The 19048-nt window shown below is 38.4% G+C and overlaps 1 protein-coding gene and 1 long non-coding RNA gene across 4 annotated transcripts in view; one reads left to right on the top strand and one right to left on the bottom strand.

The window, feature by feature from the left end:
* igsf21a (immunoglobin superfamily, member 21a) overlaps positions 1 to 19048 on the top strand; it is a 207543-nt gene that overhangs the window by 163089 nt on the left and 25406 nt on the right. For both annotated transcript variants that reach the window (XM_025059949.1, XM_008321031.3), the window contains exon 5: positions 13108 to 13223. In XM_025059949.1, the coding sequence (XP_024915717.1) occupies positions 13108 to 13223 (116 nt within the window). The remainder of the gene's footprint in view (positions 1 to 13107; positions 13224 to 19048) is intronic.
* Positions 305 to 19048, bottom strand: part of LOC103386644 (uncharacterized) — a 23158-nt gene continuing 4414 nt past the window's right edge. Inside the window, exons 3-5 of one of the 2 annotated variants that reach the window (XR_522330.3) lie at positions 13336 to 13401; positions 11577 to 11662; positions 305 to 2618 (exon numbers count right to left, since the gene is read on the bottom strand). This is a non-coding gene — a long non-coding RNA (uncharacterized LOC103386644). Of the gene's footprint in view, positions 2619 to 11250; positions 11663 to 13335; positions 13402 to 19048 lie in introns of those variants that run through there. The other variant, XR_001760776.2, reaches the window with a different exon arrangement.

The raw sequence follows: 19048 nt of genomic DNA, 5'->3' as shown, positions 1-19048 counted from the left end.
TGTATTTATGTGGCATTACATCAGGCTGCAGTCATTAATGGCTGCTGATCACACTTGGAACAAAATCACTAAAACAGAGCTTGACTCAATATCGGTGCTTTCATGCAGTGTTAATATTCGTTGCAGCAAAAAGATTAGAGGGAAAAAAACTATATAAAAAATATAGATAATACAGCTCTTATCTTTTCTACAGAACCGGATGAAGCAGTGTCTCGTACTTCAACAGATGATTCAGAAGAGTAACAAATGGATTTGTATTTACCCTTCTTTTAACAGCAGGCTCCATGACTTTCTGTGTGACCGTGTGATTGGCTTAATAGTGGTGCAAATCAAGGTTCAGATAAATAGCAGAAAATGGGAATACATTAGATACTGGAGAACAACACATTACACACTTAAATGTGTGGAGTATAAGATGTGGTCTTTTACCGTAGAGCGTCCGATAACATAGCCCTGAATATGCTAATGTCTCTTATCAGTTCTTACCTAACTTTTCTTACTTCAACCATCGTTATGTTTGTCAGTTTGTTGATTGGAATGTGGAAATCTAAGTTTGAATGACACTTTGTTTACTAGAAAGCAGGAGACAGTGTTTTTAACCTAAACGTTCTATTGCTGTTAAAGCTCTGCTCACTTTCTGTTCTGCTGGCTGTGATAGCTACCGTATCTAGGAATATACGTTTTATTTGTCTAAGTTCCAAATATTGTTTTTATTTATTTTATCCATAGTTTTTCGACATAGTTATTGTCCAATGTGCCAATCGGAAAACTTTTTGTTTGATTTTAAATTAAAATAGTCTATTGTTGATGTTAAAGAAAGGGCCCCTTTAAAATGACCTGTCCGGCCAGTTTTCGCCCTCGGGCCTTGGGTTTGACACATGTGATCTAAATGAACTTGTCTGTATCACTAGTGTCTGTAGACTAGTCAGAAGAGCTTTTATAGAAACACTACAACAATTGGTGCTAGTTCAAACCTTGACAAAATCCTTCCCAACACGACACACTTGGACTCATCTGTGATTTACTTTGGATTTCAGTATAAAACAACTCATTTAAACCCTGGTCCATCAACGTCCCCTCATCAGAGCTGAACGTTAAAAATCTAAATCATAATTCCTCCACATAGGAAAAACTAACTCCAATAAGTGATGCTGCAGTGCAAACATTATAAAGGTACAATACCTGGGTTTTGTGCACATAGTGATAACACAAACATCTTGTAGTCTGCAGTTGAAGTGCAGAGAGACACAGTTGTAGACAGTTATCCTGTCTCTGACAAGGGCTCTGCTGCATAAATCATCCACCACTGTTGTTAATTCCATTTCTGTCCTCATCTTACCCCCGTTTTATGACACGAGATGTGGCTGAAGAGAATATGACCTAGAACTGCACCATTATTATGAATAAGGCGACACATGCAGACAGGGAAACAGGGCACATGCTGACTCCTAATGTCTTCCCTTGTGTTGTTGTCATCACTTTACTTTGATAAATGTTTTAAATTACTTTGTTTTAGACTCTCTTTTTTTTAGGAGAACACCAGCTCGATGACTGCCATCACCTTTGAAATGAAAGAAAATAAAATGATAGTAATTAGACTGACAATTAACAGCATCCTTGTAACCAGACCTAAAAATGTGTCAGGTTTAATTGAGACTTTCTGACATTTTCTGATTTCTTTTAATTAACTTGAGTAGAAAGTGTGAAGTTTCTCAAGCAGGAAATATGAACAGGAAATTATTTATCCTCGTCGTGCTGCTGTCAGTGACCATTTGTTCAACGCTTTTAGAGGCTTTATTAAAAATTGAAGTCATGATGAAATGTTCGCAACGGGGCAAGGAAGGAGGAGAGGAGAACGGAGAAGAGAAGGGAGCGAAGGGGAGGAAAGGGAAAGGAGAGGACACCAAAGAAAAGGAGATGGGAGGAGCACAAAGCAGATAAGAGAGGGGGAGAGAAAAGTGAGTAGAGAATGCAAGAAATTAGGAAAGAGGATAGGACGATAAAGAAGGAAAGGGGGGAGTGAAAAAATAGGGGAGGAGAGAAAAACAAGAGGGAGCAATGTGAGGAGGTGAAAGAAGAACAGAAGATAAGAAGAGAGGGGAGGAAAGCAAGGACAGAAAATAATGGGTATGAGAGGAAAGGAGACGAGAATCAAATCAAGAAGAGCAGAGAGAGAGAGAAAGGAAAATGTGACAAAAAGCAGGAGGGAAGGAGAGGAAAGAAGAGGAGATGAGAAGAGAGCTGGGAAGAGAAAGGAGAAAATAGAAGACAGAAGACAGAAGAATAAAAGGAGAACTTCTTTATTCTCCGTGCTCAGTCAGACTCCAGGTTCAGTGGGATGTTAGTCATCATTTCCCCTTTGAAAAGACGCTGACGCACCATGGGTGTTCATTTTGTTGAAAAAATGCAATTTCGTCATCTTCCAAAATCTCCTGGAGTTATCGTCAACACTTCAACCTTGATCATTTTTTTTTGGGGGGGGGGTATCTGTCCTTATACAGTATTCACATAGTATTCATTTACATGTGTGACTCCCTTCGAAACACCTGGCACGTCCTCTTGTTTTCTTGTGTCTTCATCTTCCTGTTTGAGGTTATGTCTGTGTTCCAGGTAAATATCTGTAAAGGAGATGAAAGAAGGAACAAACAAACAACAAGCAGAGATAAACAGACCCAGTGAATGACATAACACGCTTGAGTTGCTGGAGTGTTTAGTTCAGTTTCTTTTAGGAAATTAATCCATTTTTGTTCGGTGGATTTCTGCCGTTTCTTAAGGAGAAACTCGTACGTTGGGCATAATTTTGTGCTGTGCCAAGTAAATATTGATGTATACACACACCACAGTAATGAAGCAGGTGCAGCAAGCGAAGCATATGCCAGGTGATGTTAACAGAACAGGATCGGCTCCTCAATCTTCCAGTTCTATTGGCCTCCAATCAGCTTTTTATAATTAAATTACAGTCCAAATGGGTTGGATGTATGTAAACATGACTGTGGAAATTCTCCTGGTGAATAATAAGCAGAAAATCATTGTTTTTTGATGACAGTGACGTGTTAGGGAGTTTGAACAATTGTTAGTTTGAAGTCATCTTCCTATAGGTTTACAATTATTTTTCCATTATTCCTGTAAGTTTTTTTTTAATCATGTTCAGACAGAAGGACCAGTCGGAATTAATTCAAAATATATATACATTTTTAGAAATACTACAGTATTAGGACTTACAGGTTACATGGATGCAGGATTAGTTACCATTTTTGCCTAACAGCAGCTTAAGATGTTGAAAACCACTAAGGCCCCGCCCCCCACTTTGGAAATCACTGCCTTACACAAGTAGCTTACAATTCGCTATAAATGGAGTTTTCACATTCTCCAAGGCCTGTTTACTCTTGGGCTGAGCATAGGTTTTTGGGTAAGGATGAATTCTTTTTTTGTTTTTGTTTTTTTAATTCCAACATTTTTAAATATGTGGTGATGCGACACCAGGTTGACCGTTAGAATGACCTCAACCATACTGAATTGTGAAAAAACATATTCTGAAACATGACATTGATGTTTCAAACAACTATGCAGACTCTGTTTGCAGTTAAACATTTTTCACTGTTGTACTCAGACGTAGGAGCGGTGCAATTTAGCTGAAAAGCACGAGATTCCAGCTAAAGTCATTCACTCATTTATACATAATCAGCCAATTTTCTTAAACTTCTAAAATGTCTGTAGATTAAATGTTCTTGAAAGTTTGACGCCTGCAGAGAACAAGAAGAAAGAGTGCACATTCACTGCTGAACAATAACATCGTTCTAACTTTCAACTCATTCAGGTTCTACACTATAGAATCATTGAAGTGGCCAGTATACACTCTGTGCATGAATAGTTTCATGTCCATTTATTTAAGTCAGATTGTGCCAAGTTCAGCTAGCTAAAAGCTTAAAGCAATTAATGTAATGGTCTTTGTTCGACCATATCAGCATCCATAATGAAAGCTGCCATTCTTAGAGTACAAAGAAAACATCAGTCAGGTGACAAAAGAAACTTTTTTCAAAAATCTAGTAGAAGCCTAGGCCATTTGTCACATCAAATGGGAATCAACGAACAATATCAGGAAAATAAACCTGGGGAAAATCAGGAGCATGTTTTAAAGGTAGCAATAACCAAATATGGATAATATTAATGCAAAGACTAGGACACTTTCTCAAGTGATGGATTATAGATAAAGAAAAACACAGGGTTAAATAATAAAAAAAACAAATGTGGTACAACTTTTTCATGTCCACTACCAATGCTGTTTTTTACGACATTTTGCGCTAAGTTAAGTATTTGACCAAAATTGACCCCCAAAAAACCTCAATTGGATGGAGCCAAACTTTCTAAGAACACAAACTCTTTCTTGCCTATTTGCAAAAAAGTAGCATTAAGTTCTTAGTTTGCATTATTCAAAACAAACATATACTTTACATATGTTTTTATTTTGTGTCCCGTTTTGATCTAGAAGCATTTGCCAGAGCCTTCCATCAGCTGCACCTCAGTTCTATGGCAACAACAGTAATGGTCATATAAAGATGTCATCTGTGTGTACGTTGATGCACGGACCCATTTGTCTTGCTCATAGCTGTCCCATCATCAACCTTTGTGCGTCAACTTGAAATATGAATTCCCCTCTGTGTCCCTGAATGCAGCGCAGACCATATTGACATTTGTTGTTGCAGACTCGTTGCAGACCGGCTGCAGGCATGTGATGTAGATTTTCTCGACAACGTCTTTGGGAATTGTTCATATGGGGCCGATGAAGTGATGGATATTTCTCTACATCAAGTGACTCTCCCCGGCCTCGTATAAATCTACGGCCTCATTTTACCCCTTTGGTCTGTAAATTGGATGTCATGAAAATGAAAGAAAATATCCCAGCCTCACAGCAACACTGATCAAAAAATGTTTCTGCCACATCAAAGACTCGTGGGACCTCAGAGGTGCAACCATGTCGATGGTCTGTCAGTCACCAGACAGCCGAAAGGAAAAGATGGCTCTGGCTCCAGAAGGCTGGAGGTAAAGGGGTCAAAATGTAACAAATGGCCAACCCATAAATCCCTACCCTTGAGCAAGAAGAAAAAAATAGACTGTCGGGAGGAGGATGCCAGTCACAACATAACCGTGGCTGGGGAAGGGTACAGGGTCGGTCCCTACTGGTATTAGAGAGACAAAAAATGAGCTGTGCCTTTTACCCTGCCTTTAAACTGTACTGGCAAAAATCCCATGTCCTCTCCCTTATGTCCTCATTATAGACACAAAGCTCAAAGTGCAGCAGCCTGGAGGAAAGCAGAGAAAAACCATAAACTGCCCCGATGTGACATGTTGTATTTTCTGTCATGTGGCAGTTGTGTAAGTCTGCCTCATCTTCCTAATTGCCACAAAGTGAAAGGTTTGTGTGTGTGTGTTTACCTGATACAGCTTCCCTTGTGGGGCACATTTTTTGGAAACAAATTTCAGGACATGATCTTAGTCCTGGTCTGCACATAAGACAAAAACCAGTATGTGTTTGTGTGTGTGTGGATCCATCTTAGCTCTATTAGTGATGACAAAAAGTTAAACTACTATTGTAGTGAGGACTCTTTGTCCCCAAGGGGACATTTTATGGGTCCCCAATGTGTGAGAAAGTATTTTAAGATTTAGTTTGTATTAGAATTCAGGTCAGATTGGAGGTGGAGTAAGGATTAGGATTAGGGCAATTATTTTAAAATGGTGAAGGTCAGTGTTAGGGGCACGGACATGCATGATGTCCATGTGAAAACAGAGACAGATGCACAGTCTGTCTCTGTTTTCTGTCTCTGTCTGTGGATGTCGGTGGTTTGGTGCGGATCAAGTGCATGATGGTCTTTGTGGGCGGTGGCAGCAGTGACTATTTACCAGACATTATTCACTGATGCATGAATGAAAACATACATTTACCAGGAATTGAGCACTCCAGCACATTTTACACATTTAAATGGACACATTAAAGCACAGTGAGCGGCATGTAATCTTTCAACTGTGTTTTATGATTAATGGCCTGGGAAGTGTGTGCCAAGAGCTTTTGTCTCAGTCGCTTCTGTTCCTTTTCCCTGACATCCCCCGTCGCCCCCCCCCCCCTCTCTTTCTGTGTATATATCTCTGGGTGACTACAGTGATATATATGAGCTGACACGACTGCAATTGCCCCTGCAAATTAACAGTGGTGGTGTGCAAATGCAAATTCTCAAACCACAATAGAAAAGTTATTAAAAAGGTTTCACAGTATTTTATCTCCCGGTGCTTATTACACTGTGCACTCTTTCTAAAGGAGTTGATTTGAGAAAAATCTTGCCAAGGATTTTTCCATCAAGTCTTTTTTTTCCCCCTTTTGACAGGACTGATGATTTTTCACGGCCTTTCTATTTACCCCCTACTGCCACAATCATAGCAGGGTCTTCTATTGTGGTTTCTCTTTTGCTCTCTATCTCTCTCCCTTTCACTCTCTCGCACTCTCGCACTCTGTCTTTCCCCCTCACTGCAATACATTAAGTTCAAACATTTACTTCTTTTGGCTAGATGGTGCTGTTTCTTACCTATGACACCACGTATTTACCAATTTGAGTATTTAATCCTGGATCTTTTCCTCACATTATCTGATCATTTGTATGGGCCAAAGTCATAAAACACATGTATCCCATTAGAATTCAGTCTCAAATAAGGATTGAAATAAAACCTAAAATATACTCCTAAAATGTTCAACAGGAGGGAAAATAGAGATGTATGTAGTCAATGCCCATACTGAGTTTAAATTTAAAACAGGATAAAGTCACACACTGAGCAAGTAAAGGACCACAGCAGGATGCTAAGCCGAAGCTCTGGAAGATCTTGGTAGGACTACTGTATCAAGTCGTAGGTAGAGAAATACATTTTTACAGGCTATTTTATAAGCTAGCATGAAACACCAATGGTTTACAAACACAAGGAAACATCATTTATGCATTTCTCGTTATGTCCCCGCTTTTACCCTTAACAGAGATAAATAATTCCCCTGCCACACACACTGTTTCCAAACTAAATAAACCCTCAGAGACATGGTCTTAAGGCCAGAGTGCTTAACACAAGTGGAAGTGGGGAGCGTTTCTTCTGAGTCCAGATGTCTCCAGAGCGCTAAAACACTTAATCATCAGACCACAGAGTGCAGTCTCCTGGGAGCATTAACCATGCTGCTCTTCTGCACATTCACCAAATCCCATTTGCTGTACTTTTTTTCAACCTCTTCTCCTGGATAGAGATGGGAATAATGGTGCTTGAGGATATAGAACAAAAGGAGAGGTGGTAAAGGAGAGATGTAAGGGAGAAAGATCATTATTGATAGAACTGGCGCAGCAGCACTACCAGGGACAAAAGGAAATAAATGCTGCTCTTAATACAATGGCGCGCAAGTGCACTCTGAACAATGGAGAAAACCTCACGGATCTATAGAGCTCACATTTTCATCCATTTGTACTTTCCTGCTTTTATTATAATTATGGAGAGTAGCCAACTCTTTCTGTGAAGTTATACAAAGGTGTTTAAAGGTTTCCTGACCATCAAAGATAATACTATATTTTCACTGTAACAACCTCAAATGAAAAAAGTTAGGTTTCCTGACCATCAAAGATAATACTGTAATAATACTATATTTCACTGTAACAACATCAAATGAAAAAAGTTCCAGCTAATTTTTATGAAAAAAAAAAAAAAAGAATCATAAGAGTGGCAGATTCCAAAGACTCAACCTGTGAAGGTGTGTTTCCATCTGAAAAAAACCCAACCTGTTCTTGGTGTAGAGCTGACAGTTAAATTACACCGTATGATGAGGAAGACAACTTATGAAACGGTTGAAATCCGTAGTAGTCAAGGACATGTCTGCTGTGTGGAACACCTCACTTCTTTATCTAATAACCACTTCAACTGTCGATACTCCAGCTCCTGGAGTGGAACATTTGAGCCTTGCATATTTTATTTGTCAGCTGTCATTAACTACACAGACATGTCCCATTATATTTTTGTCTCCTCTCTCCTTTTCAGTCTTCAATAACACTGAGACCCCTGTGGCGGAATCTGGAATAGCTTTTTGTTTCTCTTAGGGCATTTATGAATTTCATTGTGCAGCAAAACATGTCTCTTTACAGCACGTACGACAGTAAACACTTAGAACATTGAATCTCTCGCTCTCTCTCTAGTAGTATCTAGTCCACTGGTCAGATGTGGTTGGTGGGAAGTCTAAAGGTGGCAGACCACAACACTCCTGCTTATGGTTGCCTAGGTTCAGCTCCAGCCTGTGGCCATGTGCTGCATTACAACCACTTCTCTCTCTCTCTGTCCTATAGCTTTCCTGTCCACCGATGGTCACAGCTCATAAATGCTAGGTTAGGGTATTTCTTTGACCCCTTTTTTAAATGCACAGGCAAAGACAATATACTGTTCCTTATGCACTGAGCAGTACAGTCTGAGGTCAGGGGACTGAAGGGGGGGTGGAGTGGGCAGGTGATTAGGATGGCCAATGAGGTGCCTGGCATTCTGAGTTCCCTCCCTCCCTCTCTCTCTCTCGCTCTCTCTCTCTCTCTCTCTGTCTGTCCACCTATCTAGTTATTTTCCCAGTTACCTTTCTCTCTGTCAGTACCATCATTTTATATTAAAAATACATTCATGGGCCTACATTAAAGTCATTCAGTCACAGAGGTTGGGCTCCAATACAAATGCTTCCACCAGAACACAGAAAACATCAACATGTTATTGGCACATGGTCTTTTTTTTTGTTTTTTATGTTTTAGGATAAAAAAGAAAAATCGATTGCACCTCCACTCCACACTCAACACTTTTCCTCCAGCAGCTCAGCTTCGAACAGACTCCAGCTTTTTCCAAAATCCATTCCTCACCAATCTTTTCCTCATCTATTGTCTTCTGTACTCAAGGTGTGAGTTGTTCTAAAAATCCAGTCTAAAAATCCTTTTGTTTACTCACCTGCTGATGATGCCGGTGATTGAAATTCTATTTTTTGTTACTTTTTACTTTTTGGACAGCAAAGAATAGTTTGATTTTTGATTTCATTTCATCCAAAATAATCTACAAATCTTTTTTTTTTCTTTAGCAACTAAAAATATATATCATATCATCGCCCATGTATCGTGATATGTACCGTATCGTCAATTTCTTCCAATATACTCCCCTAGTTTCATTTTGCAGTTTTTGATGTGTTTAACATCTTTTCAGTATGAAGACAAGATTTTCAAAAACATTTAGTCATATTTTGTGCGTGCTGTTTAAAAAGTATTAATATTCGGACTCTAAAAGAGCAAGGCCGTGACTCAATTCAACACATCAAAACAGTAATCTTTAAAAAAGTAACCGCAGCTGAAAAAAACAAAAAATAATAATTCATCTTCATCTTTAACAAGTGAGATGTGATTAAATGAGTTATGGAAGGATTTAACGCCAATGTTTAGACAATCATCTAAATCCTGCGGAGGATTTTAGTTTGTGCAAATGATGTGCTTTGGTCTGAAGGCCCACACTTTGGCTTTTACTCCCACACCGTGATCGGCCTCAATCCTCCCCAAACACAGAGAAGAAAAGAATACAGCACTGGGATCAATACGTGGCTCCTCTGCACTAACCTAACGAAGTGATGAATTAATTATGTTAGCATTTTTACAAGACCAGGTAAGTAATGTTATCTTTGAAAACTGAGATTTATCACCTGCTGGGGAGAAGCAGAACCATGTGTTTTGACACTAATATTAATTTGAAATGTTTTTTTATATATATATATAATTTGTGTTTGTAGCAATTGAAATACAACACAAAATGTGTCAGGTGATCAAACTAAATCAGAAACATCTTTTTTTTCTTAAATTCCTAAGGGAGAACAATAGAGGCAAATAAAGTTACTTGTATTTTCTTCTATTCCTATTGTATCCTATACCATGCTGTGTGTGTGTGTGTGTTGTCTTTATTATGCGCTGCACGTCACCGTACCTCCTCTACCTATAGGCACTTCTCCATTTGACACAACCTGGTGTGTCACACCACTTAAGCCTGATTGGTCAGGAACTGACACCTTCGACAGCTTATCATATGCCAGGTTGAGACAGGCCTGTCACTGGGCTAATAGAGTGCTCTAAGGTTAATTTACGACCATATGAATCCCATCAATAAGCAATTAAGAGGTGTGGAAACATAGGAGCGACCAGGCCAGCAGCTAAATCCCCATCAGCCCCTCCTGCCTTTAATCAATTAATTGCTGTGACATGTCGGTTAAAAACCCCTTGATGGATTTACACATAAAAGTGACACATGGAGATGCCGATACCCGCTGCACGACCTGCCTCCTGATCTTTATAACATGTACAACATGGGTTTTTAATTTGGAAACAGTAGCTTCAGTCTTCCAACGGTCACTTAAAGCAGTGATTCCCAACTACTGGGCCGTGGCACACGAGTGTGTCGTGAGAGACCCTTAGGTGTGCCGTGGAATATTATTCAATTTCACTTAATTGGGCTGAAAACTCTTATTTATTGCATATAATTTTTCTTTGCTGATCAATGCAAAGAAAAGACAAAACACTTAAACACTCTTCTGCTAGGTGGCAGCAGATAGCTATGAAAACTAAAAAAATAAAATAATCAAAGCTGTTGAAGAAAGTCTTTTGAGTGTCTTTCTTCAATTCCTGCCGGTATATCAGTACATCATCAAAAATTATGTCATCATATCATCAAAAAAAAGGTTGTTGGTCCGTCTTCTATTTAATGATAGGAAGAATAATCTTAAAATATGAATTCATCAGACAGGGAAATTAAAAAAAACCTTTATTTTGGTACTTACTAAATACAGTTAATAATTTAGATTGCACCATTCATTTGCAAATGGATAATGTGTTTCCCTTTTACATCCCTTTATTATCAGCGAGAAGAATAGCTCTTAGATTTAGATGGACAAAAAAGGTTACTTAGTGTGGCTCAGTCCAGTACTCAGGATCGGCATTGGTCCTTATTTTGGTAAAATGTTACGTTCAAACATCCTAAAAAACTATTATAGCCCATCTGATCTGATACCAAATGCCAAAGGCTCAACTTAACTATCTCCTCAGCAGCGGCAGCTCGTTGCATACTGGATCAGATTGATATCGGTATCAGCAGATACTCCAAGATGCAGTATCAGTATTAGGCATGAAAAAGTTGTATCAACCATTCCTAGTTTAGACTGGATTGGATTATATTTCATCATTTATGTATTCATCTTAGTTTATTCATTCTTTTACTCAATTATTTAAACATTTCTTTAATTATTCTTTTTTTTATCACAGATTAACTGAACTGTTGCTTCTCCAAAGCTACAACATGAAACCTTTACTTTGAAGTAAAATGAAACCTTTTTTAATATCATAAATATCTTGGGGAGACACAGTGGAAGATTGGTAAGTTTTCTTGCCTTACAGCGAAGGAGTCGCAAGTCACTAGTCCTTGTCTTCCTGTATGAAGTCTTTACATTGTCCTCATTTGAATTCATTTTGAATTTGGTATAATGTTGGTGTGAATGGTTGTCTCCTTACTTGGCCCTGTAGTGGACTGCTGAACTGGTGTGTAGCCCACTGTCGTCCACCCAGTGCTTCGATTGGCTCCAGTCACTCCCACGACACTAAAGCAGGAGAACATAAATTCAGCAATACTTAGTTGTGCTGTTTTTAAGCAGGTAAAATGACTCGTGCTGACTCACTGTTTACTTGTCAGCATCGTTCATTTATACCACATCGTGACCAAGTGGCTGTGATAATTGTTTGACTCTCCCCCTCCCTCCCTTTGCCCCTGTAAACTGATGGGAAGTCAGAATCACAGGAGTTCTGTTTACACTACCCTGACACACTGGCTGAACTCCCCAGAGAGACTCAGACAGCAGGTTGGTGACATGATATGTATGAGATTTTCTACCTGATTTCCCACATTCGACTCACAAGAACCCCAGGGAGTTTGAGCATGTGGTCTCCACCAGCCACTAAAACTATTTATAAGTGCAGAGTCACTCAGCAGGTTCTGGCTTGAAAACAGCTGAATAAAGTGGCGGAGAATAGCTTTTGTCCCATGTTGTAAATATTCGGACAGTGTTCCTACTTATGGCCTGACTCTGACTCTGATGCCACTGAAGTAAAATCTTCATCTGAATGATTTAACTGCATCTGTGACTCTTAGAAAATATTGACCTGACAAACAACCACTGTATGATGTAGACGTGCTTTGAGTCGTAGCTGTGGTGGGAAAAACTCTATTTCTGTGACTAAAAGCTAAATTGCTTGTTATCCCTTTGGCTTCCTGCTGTTTGCAGAGGAAATAGGTGACCCAATTTATAGACTGCTGGATTTCTTTCTCTTTTTTTTGCTTTATGTTAGAAATTCTACCTGCACATCCATAGCCTCTGACCTTATTCTTATTCATAAACACAATAACGTAACGCTACCAACGACATTTAACTCTTTACTATCACTGTACTAATTATTCTTCTCCAACTTTTTCTACTCTGTACCACCTGAGAAAACTCTGAGCTCTCTGAGTACCACCATGATGACCAACATTAGAATACAGCAGCAGAGGCCTTCCCTGTTAGCTTCCACCACACAGGAGAGATGTTTAGAGATGTTTAGAAATGTTTAGAAAGATGTTTGTTTAAATTTTGCATTAACTGTGCATGGTATGTTTCAGATTTATTCAACTGAAAATGTCAGTGTGAAAATATGAATTTTCCCTGCGTACCACTAGAGAGCGCTCGTGTACCACTGGTGGTACGCGTACAACAGTTTGAGAACCACTGCTGTACTTCATTATTAATAATGAGACTTCCTGCCAGCAATGTTGTCTTGTTATAAACTTCACAAAGTTTAAGGTAGAATAAATGAGTTGCAATTTCTAATATAAAATAAAATATTTAAGCCTTAATATAAACATTAAGTTTGTTTATTAAAACAATGATATTAAATCTAATAAATATATTGTTTGTTGAGCCTTGACCAAGGTTCAGTGTGTTGCCTTAAAACACTACTGGATTATTTTGACAAGTTTTTTTTTTTTTTTTTTTTGTTCTTTTTATCACAGCACCTCCGAGCAACATATCAGTGGTGGCAGAAAATACCCCAGCCCCGTTCAGTCGATACCAGGCTCAGAATATCACTCTTCTCTGCACAGCAAAAGGAGGGAAACCTGCTCCATCGGTAAGTTGCTGCTGAAGTTGCCCTGTGCTGCTTTGCCACTTGGCAACTGTCTTCCTTAAAGCTCTGGAATAATGCTATTTACAGGAGACCAGAAACAGTTGCTTCAACTTACCTGAAGTCAAGTCAGTGATCTTTCACCATCGGTGATTCCTCGACTACTTTAGTGAAACACACGAAACTGGAAAAAAAAGAACATTCATTGTAAATATGCAGCCAGTGTTATATTGAAAATTCTGTATATGTGTATTGTACTCTATAATATGTCCATGGTATACAAAATAGGACACATTGCACAATGAGCCAAAAACTTGGCAACAATAGAGAGAAAGAAAACTAATTTATTTGTAAATTTGTAGATTTGATTGCAGCCCAGTCCCTCGACAGGTCAGGCAAAAATGGAGTCAGCAACGAGGGGAGAAAGAAAAAGGGAGAAGGCGATAAGGGAGACGAAAAGAAAAAGAAAGAGAAGACAAAGATTGGGAGAACAAAAACATGCAGCATCACAAGCTCAATAGCTAATGGAAGTTACTATAGGTTCAAAGTATTAATAACAAGAATTTACATATAAACAACTGTTGCTTTAATGTTCACTATGGTGAGAACACAGCCTCACATTATGACTGAAGTACAGACTGTATCATATCGTGTTCCTGCAGTCACATGTACAAGCTGTCACCAGTCGGGGGTGGGGGGTGTTACCTCCGTTACAAATTGACTTGTGATTGATTGGCTGAACTAATTTACTCCTGCGATGTAGTCATCACAACAGAAAAAAAATGTTCGATCAGTTTTAGGAAACAGACACATCAGGGACATTAACGGCCACATTATGAGCAATTAATCTAATCACACTGACATGATAGTAATGACTGCCCTTGTCAGCCAATGTCGTCATCTGTGCACATGCAGATTACACGCAGCTATTAGATTCTTATTATCGCAATCTAGACGCACTGACGCACACAAAGATTTTTTATATATATATATTTACTGTCTGTGTGGCGTATCAGCCTTCAGACGCCGTTGGAGACCAATCGCTTGCTGTTTGTTCTGATGGGTCATTAATCATTGTCCATAGGTGTTTAGCAATGGACCCCAGACCCGGTGTTAGTGTATCTGATGCAATTATGATCCCACAGAGAGGTGAACACAAGGTGAATATGATACCCGTCTTGCAGGTACACTCAGTCTGATTGTTTGAGGAGAAAGGATTTTCTCCTGTTGTGGTTTTATACACAGGGAACCTTTATCTTTTTAAACTCATCCCTGCCATACGTCTGTTCCCGAGGCATACGGAAGGAAAGACTATCAGAGCGGCTTTTTGCAGAATGTCTTTGTGTCTCTGGCCATGAGTCACATGCCTGATGATTACCATTGGGACAGGTATTGTTTTCAACCTGTGCACTGCCATCACAACATTATATCATATTAGGAAACGTCCCTTGTTGCCTGTGTGTCTGGCTGAATTCAGTTGCTTCTGTCAAACATATTCTTTGATGCCACCAAAGTGGGTCAAGCCCAGTCACTGCAGTGTGATGCATTTTGACAACATCTGTGTGATAAATGCAGCTCCATTCAGCTGCAGCCCACGAACTGAGACAAGGTCAGTGTCTCGTGATGAGATCACACCTGCTGCAGTACAACCTGTCAGAAAAACTAAAACACACAGTAATGTATTTCAATACAGATATATGTTCTATATGTGTTTATAGCTGTATTAAGATCAAAGTGGACGATGTCAACAAGATGTGCTGAGTCATTGTGAAGAAATATGAAATGACTCTCCTACAGTTTTACATTGGCTAAAAAGAAATGTGATGTCATCCACAGTCTGGGTCAGACTGAAATACAGTTTCTCTAATTATGTTCTAACTATAGTTTAATTAGACAACTTCAATTCACGTCTGATTCTGAGTGAGGTAAGTAGTTCTATAGTCATTTGCTACAATTTAATTTCCCTGCATGTCCATATTTTTTCATATTATCTGATACTATGTTTGAACGGGTTAGAAACACAAATACACACAAACAAATGATACAAACAAATACTTTTTGTGCTTTGTGGGAATGCATTACACCTGCTTCATCTGAACCTCCACCTGCAAAATGTAACCAGGAGTATTTATCCCTTATAATAGTATTTTTCTCCCCCCAAGTATATATTCACCAAAAGCACACACACTCACTCACACACATGCATCTCACCAGACCATTATCCCTAACCTTTACCGTGCTAATGACCAAACCCCGACAGCTATTGACATCTTGACCCAAAAAAGGGTTTCACCTCATTAAAACCAGGTTTCCATCCAGAAGGACAAGTGGTCCTCAAATAAATACAGAAATACATAAATAAATACCAGAAACAGATTTTAACATAAAAAACACCCATGCGAACGCTAACAAGGAGTTCGCAGTTAGCGAACAGCCAGTACAAATGACAACATTGTTGTATGAGTAAGTTATTGTGACACATGTTATTTGCATGGAGATTACATTTCAGAGTCACTCGCTGACTTGCTGTGTCGCACTGGCAAACAACATCAGTGTTTACACTTAAAGGATGCAAGATATAAAAAGTCAAGTCTGCCACTCCAGAAGAGACTGAAGGAAAAAAAAAGAACTTGGAACTTGGAAAGTAATTCATTGCTTCTACGGGGAGTAAACGTCAGCCTGTCAGAGTTGCCCTATAGAGTAAAACTAAATCAAAGCCCAGTAACAAACCCTGACAGGTTTCATGGATAGATTTTAGAAGTATAGTCTCGCCAGACTCACTTCTCCAGCAAACCTGTCTTTAATCTCCTTTGAGCTCTCATTCCATTGTCTATAAACAGTTGTAGGAAACATTCATTTCTAATTGAAACAGAAAAAAAGTTTAGTCCTCAGAGAAGAAAAAGGAGTTTTCCTGCGCAGTAGAGTTTGGTATATTTCCCCCTGCTAGGTTTCCGACTAACGACTGTAATACCACAGATGGATGATGTGACTGAAGCATCCTGACTGTCTCCTGCTGGCTGACTGTGCTCATTAAAAGTTAATCTAATATTGTCTGTCTAATATTGGCAGACGCTGGTAGCTTTTATAAAATGTAAATGATTCAAATCTAATCATTAAAATACACACTATGGTGCTATTTCTCCTTTTTATATAATCCCAAACAATGGTGAAGTTCAAACTGTTTAAGTAAAAGTCCAGGTTTGGAGACTGCAAAACTCAGATCTAAGTTAGAGAAGTGTCAGGAATTATCCCAGCAGGTTATCATTCTCGCCTCATTCTCATTCTATTTCCTGCCATTTTCACTTTCCTAGTAACCCATTCTTTCCCAATACGGGGGCGGGACCCAATGTGGGGGCTCAAATCTGTCAACGTGGGGTCAAGCAAGGCAAATGGATTTCAATTTTGGAGTTTAATTTTTCTTTCCAAATACTTGGCTCAAATACATATTCAAAACATCTTCGTACAATTATTTATTTTCTTATCCACAGTTCCACATTTTATTAATTTAGATATCAAATGTCATTTACTAGTGTTACTTGCTGGATTAATGAATAGCAACAGGGCATTGATTAATTGGCTGGACCTAATTTATTACCTCAGGTCATCATTTACTCCACATCCTGCTAATGAGCATGTCAGTAAATACTTCTCCTGTATGTTTACTCTGGTTGAATCATTAGTGAGTGACACAGTGATGGACGAACCGCAGCACATTTTATCAAGATAAACATAACATATATTAATAAAGCATACATGCAGAGACGGAATTACATTATTATTAATTATTTTATATTTTTATCATTTCAACTTGTTTAGAGCCACCGTCAACTCTTCACCATGGAAATGGGTAAAAAGTACTCTATAATGAAACAATAAATGTCAATGAGCCAAAGTACATTACCTAGTAAACACATACATTTACAGAAGAATCATGTCTGCACCACCCTCACATACTTCTCTGCCCTTCAGACTCCTTTTTATGTATCAATAAAATAATCCTCACTGAACTTGTGCAGATATCAAGGGGATACTGCAAAAAATATATATATTTATGTAAATAAAGTATGATTATTGTTTTGGAATCGTCAGTGATACATCAATGGCTGGACCACAATTTATTTTAATTTTTTTTACAAAGACTAAAGTAAGATGTATAAATACTGCACAAAGCTACAGGGACCCCCCACCCTTAATGTAAAAAAACAACATGCTAATAGTCATGGAAAGATGGTATGTAGCTAGTAACCTCAGAATCACAGGCCTTAGAAGACTTTCACTGCTTTGTGCTTCTGTTTTGAAAGTGCGACTTCAAACGGCCCACATTCCTTCTTGATGGACCTCATTTAGTCTTTGTTGGTGTTGCTGCCCAGGGGCTCAGTGCAGAATGAGCCGTTGTGTCAGCTCGATTTTCAATGTCATATCATCAGCAGCCTGGTGTCTGTAGTGACTCTCTGCTTACAATGAATTTGGCCTGATTTATCGAGCCAGCTGTTAAATGCGGCCATTGTGTGTTCGGTGTGTACATGCGTGTGTAAGTGATTCACTTAGTGGATCAATCTTCATACTGAAATAATCTACTGCTCTGAGACTTTTACGAAGGCAGTTTAGTATACTATATCTTCTGTATGTTTTCTTTCATTCTCAGCAGGGAAAACTGAAACTGGCCAAACTGTTTGACATAAAGATTTTTTAAAACCTTTCTGCAATAATCTGTTTGTCATTTGAATGAGAGGAGTGTCTCTCTGCAGATATTGGGAAGACAATACATTTCTGTTTTTGTTTGTTTTTCTACATAACACGTAATAGAACTGCATGACTGATTAAAATCAGACTTGACTCACTACCTTTTATATGTACATACGCCTCATTTAGCCTCTGTTCAATTAGTTTACTAAGGAAACTATTTCCCATCTATTTATTAGTTACAAGTAGTCAGACAGTAGTTCAAAGAGATTCATGTAATTAGAGTTAAAAATAATTAGAATTAATTTAAATTAATATAAATCTGATTACCTAACTATATTTTATATTGCTAATCAAATAGCAATAATTTAACAAATTAATTTGAATCCAGATTAAATTTAAAGAAGAAATTTAAATTAAAGAAAAAGTTTATCTATGAGTTTTTACAGATTATTGCTAGCTCACAGTTATCCTCTTTCAAATTAGTAACAAACCTTAAGTTTTGTTGCTACCACTGATAACTAAGCTGAATGTTGAGTTAATACATATTTCTGTAATTATTTAATCTAAATTATTGTTTAAGTCCCAGTTCCATTAATTGCCTTAGAAATATGAACCCACTACTATATTAACATGCTGCAGGACCTGGTACTCCTACAATTCTATATTTCATACAGTTCTATTTTTGGCCATAGATTACATGGAATTTTCTTTTTGCTAATTAAATGCATTTTTACTTGCATTTATCCTCAGTAATGCCAAAAAATATTTATTTTGGATGGTTGGATGAAAACAGCTAATCTCAGGTAAAACAGGTATTAAACAGGTCCGGCTTTAAACAGGTTTGTTGTAAATAGAAAAGGAGGAGATAATTAAAAAACAGGGGAGAACGAAAAGAGTTGCTGATCAGGCTGCTGATTAGCCAAAATCCCTCAATTAAAACAAATCCGCCTCCGAGGATACTCAGGCTTGTGCTGTTCATGTTATTTTTATCATCACATTTTCACACCACCTTCTTACTTTCCCTATTTTTAAAGAACTTTTCAGGTCGTCCCTTACATTGAAGACAGAAGTGTATTCCAGACTTTTTTTCTCTCTGGGACATTGTGTTCCTTTGATGCTCTTAAAAATGACACCAGGATAAAAAT

The sequence above is a fragment of the Cynoglossus semilaevis genome, chromosome 11, assembly GCF_000523025.1.
Source record: "Cynoglossus semilaevis isolate Cse_v1.0 chromosome 11, Cse_v1.0, whole genome shotgun sequence".
In the NCBI taxonomy this organism is placed as follows: domain Eukaryota; kingdom Metazoa; phylum Chordata; class Actinopteri; order Pleuronectiformes; family Cynoglossidae; genus Cynoglossus; species Cynoglossus semilaevis.
The sequence above is the reverse complement of the archived record's forward strand: the minus strand, read 5'-3'. Positions and strand labels throughout refer to the sequence as shown.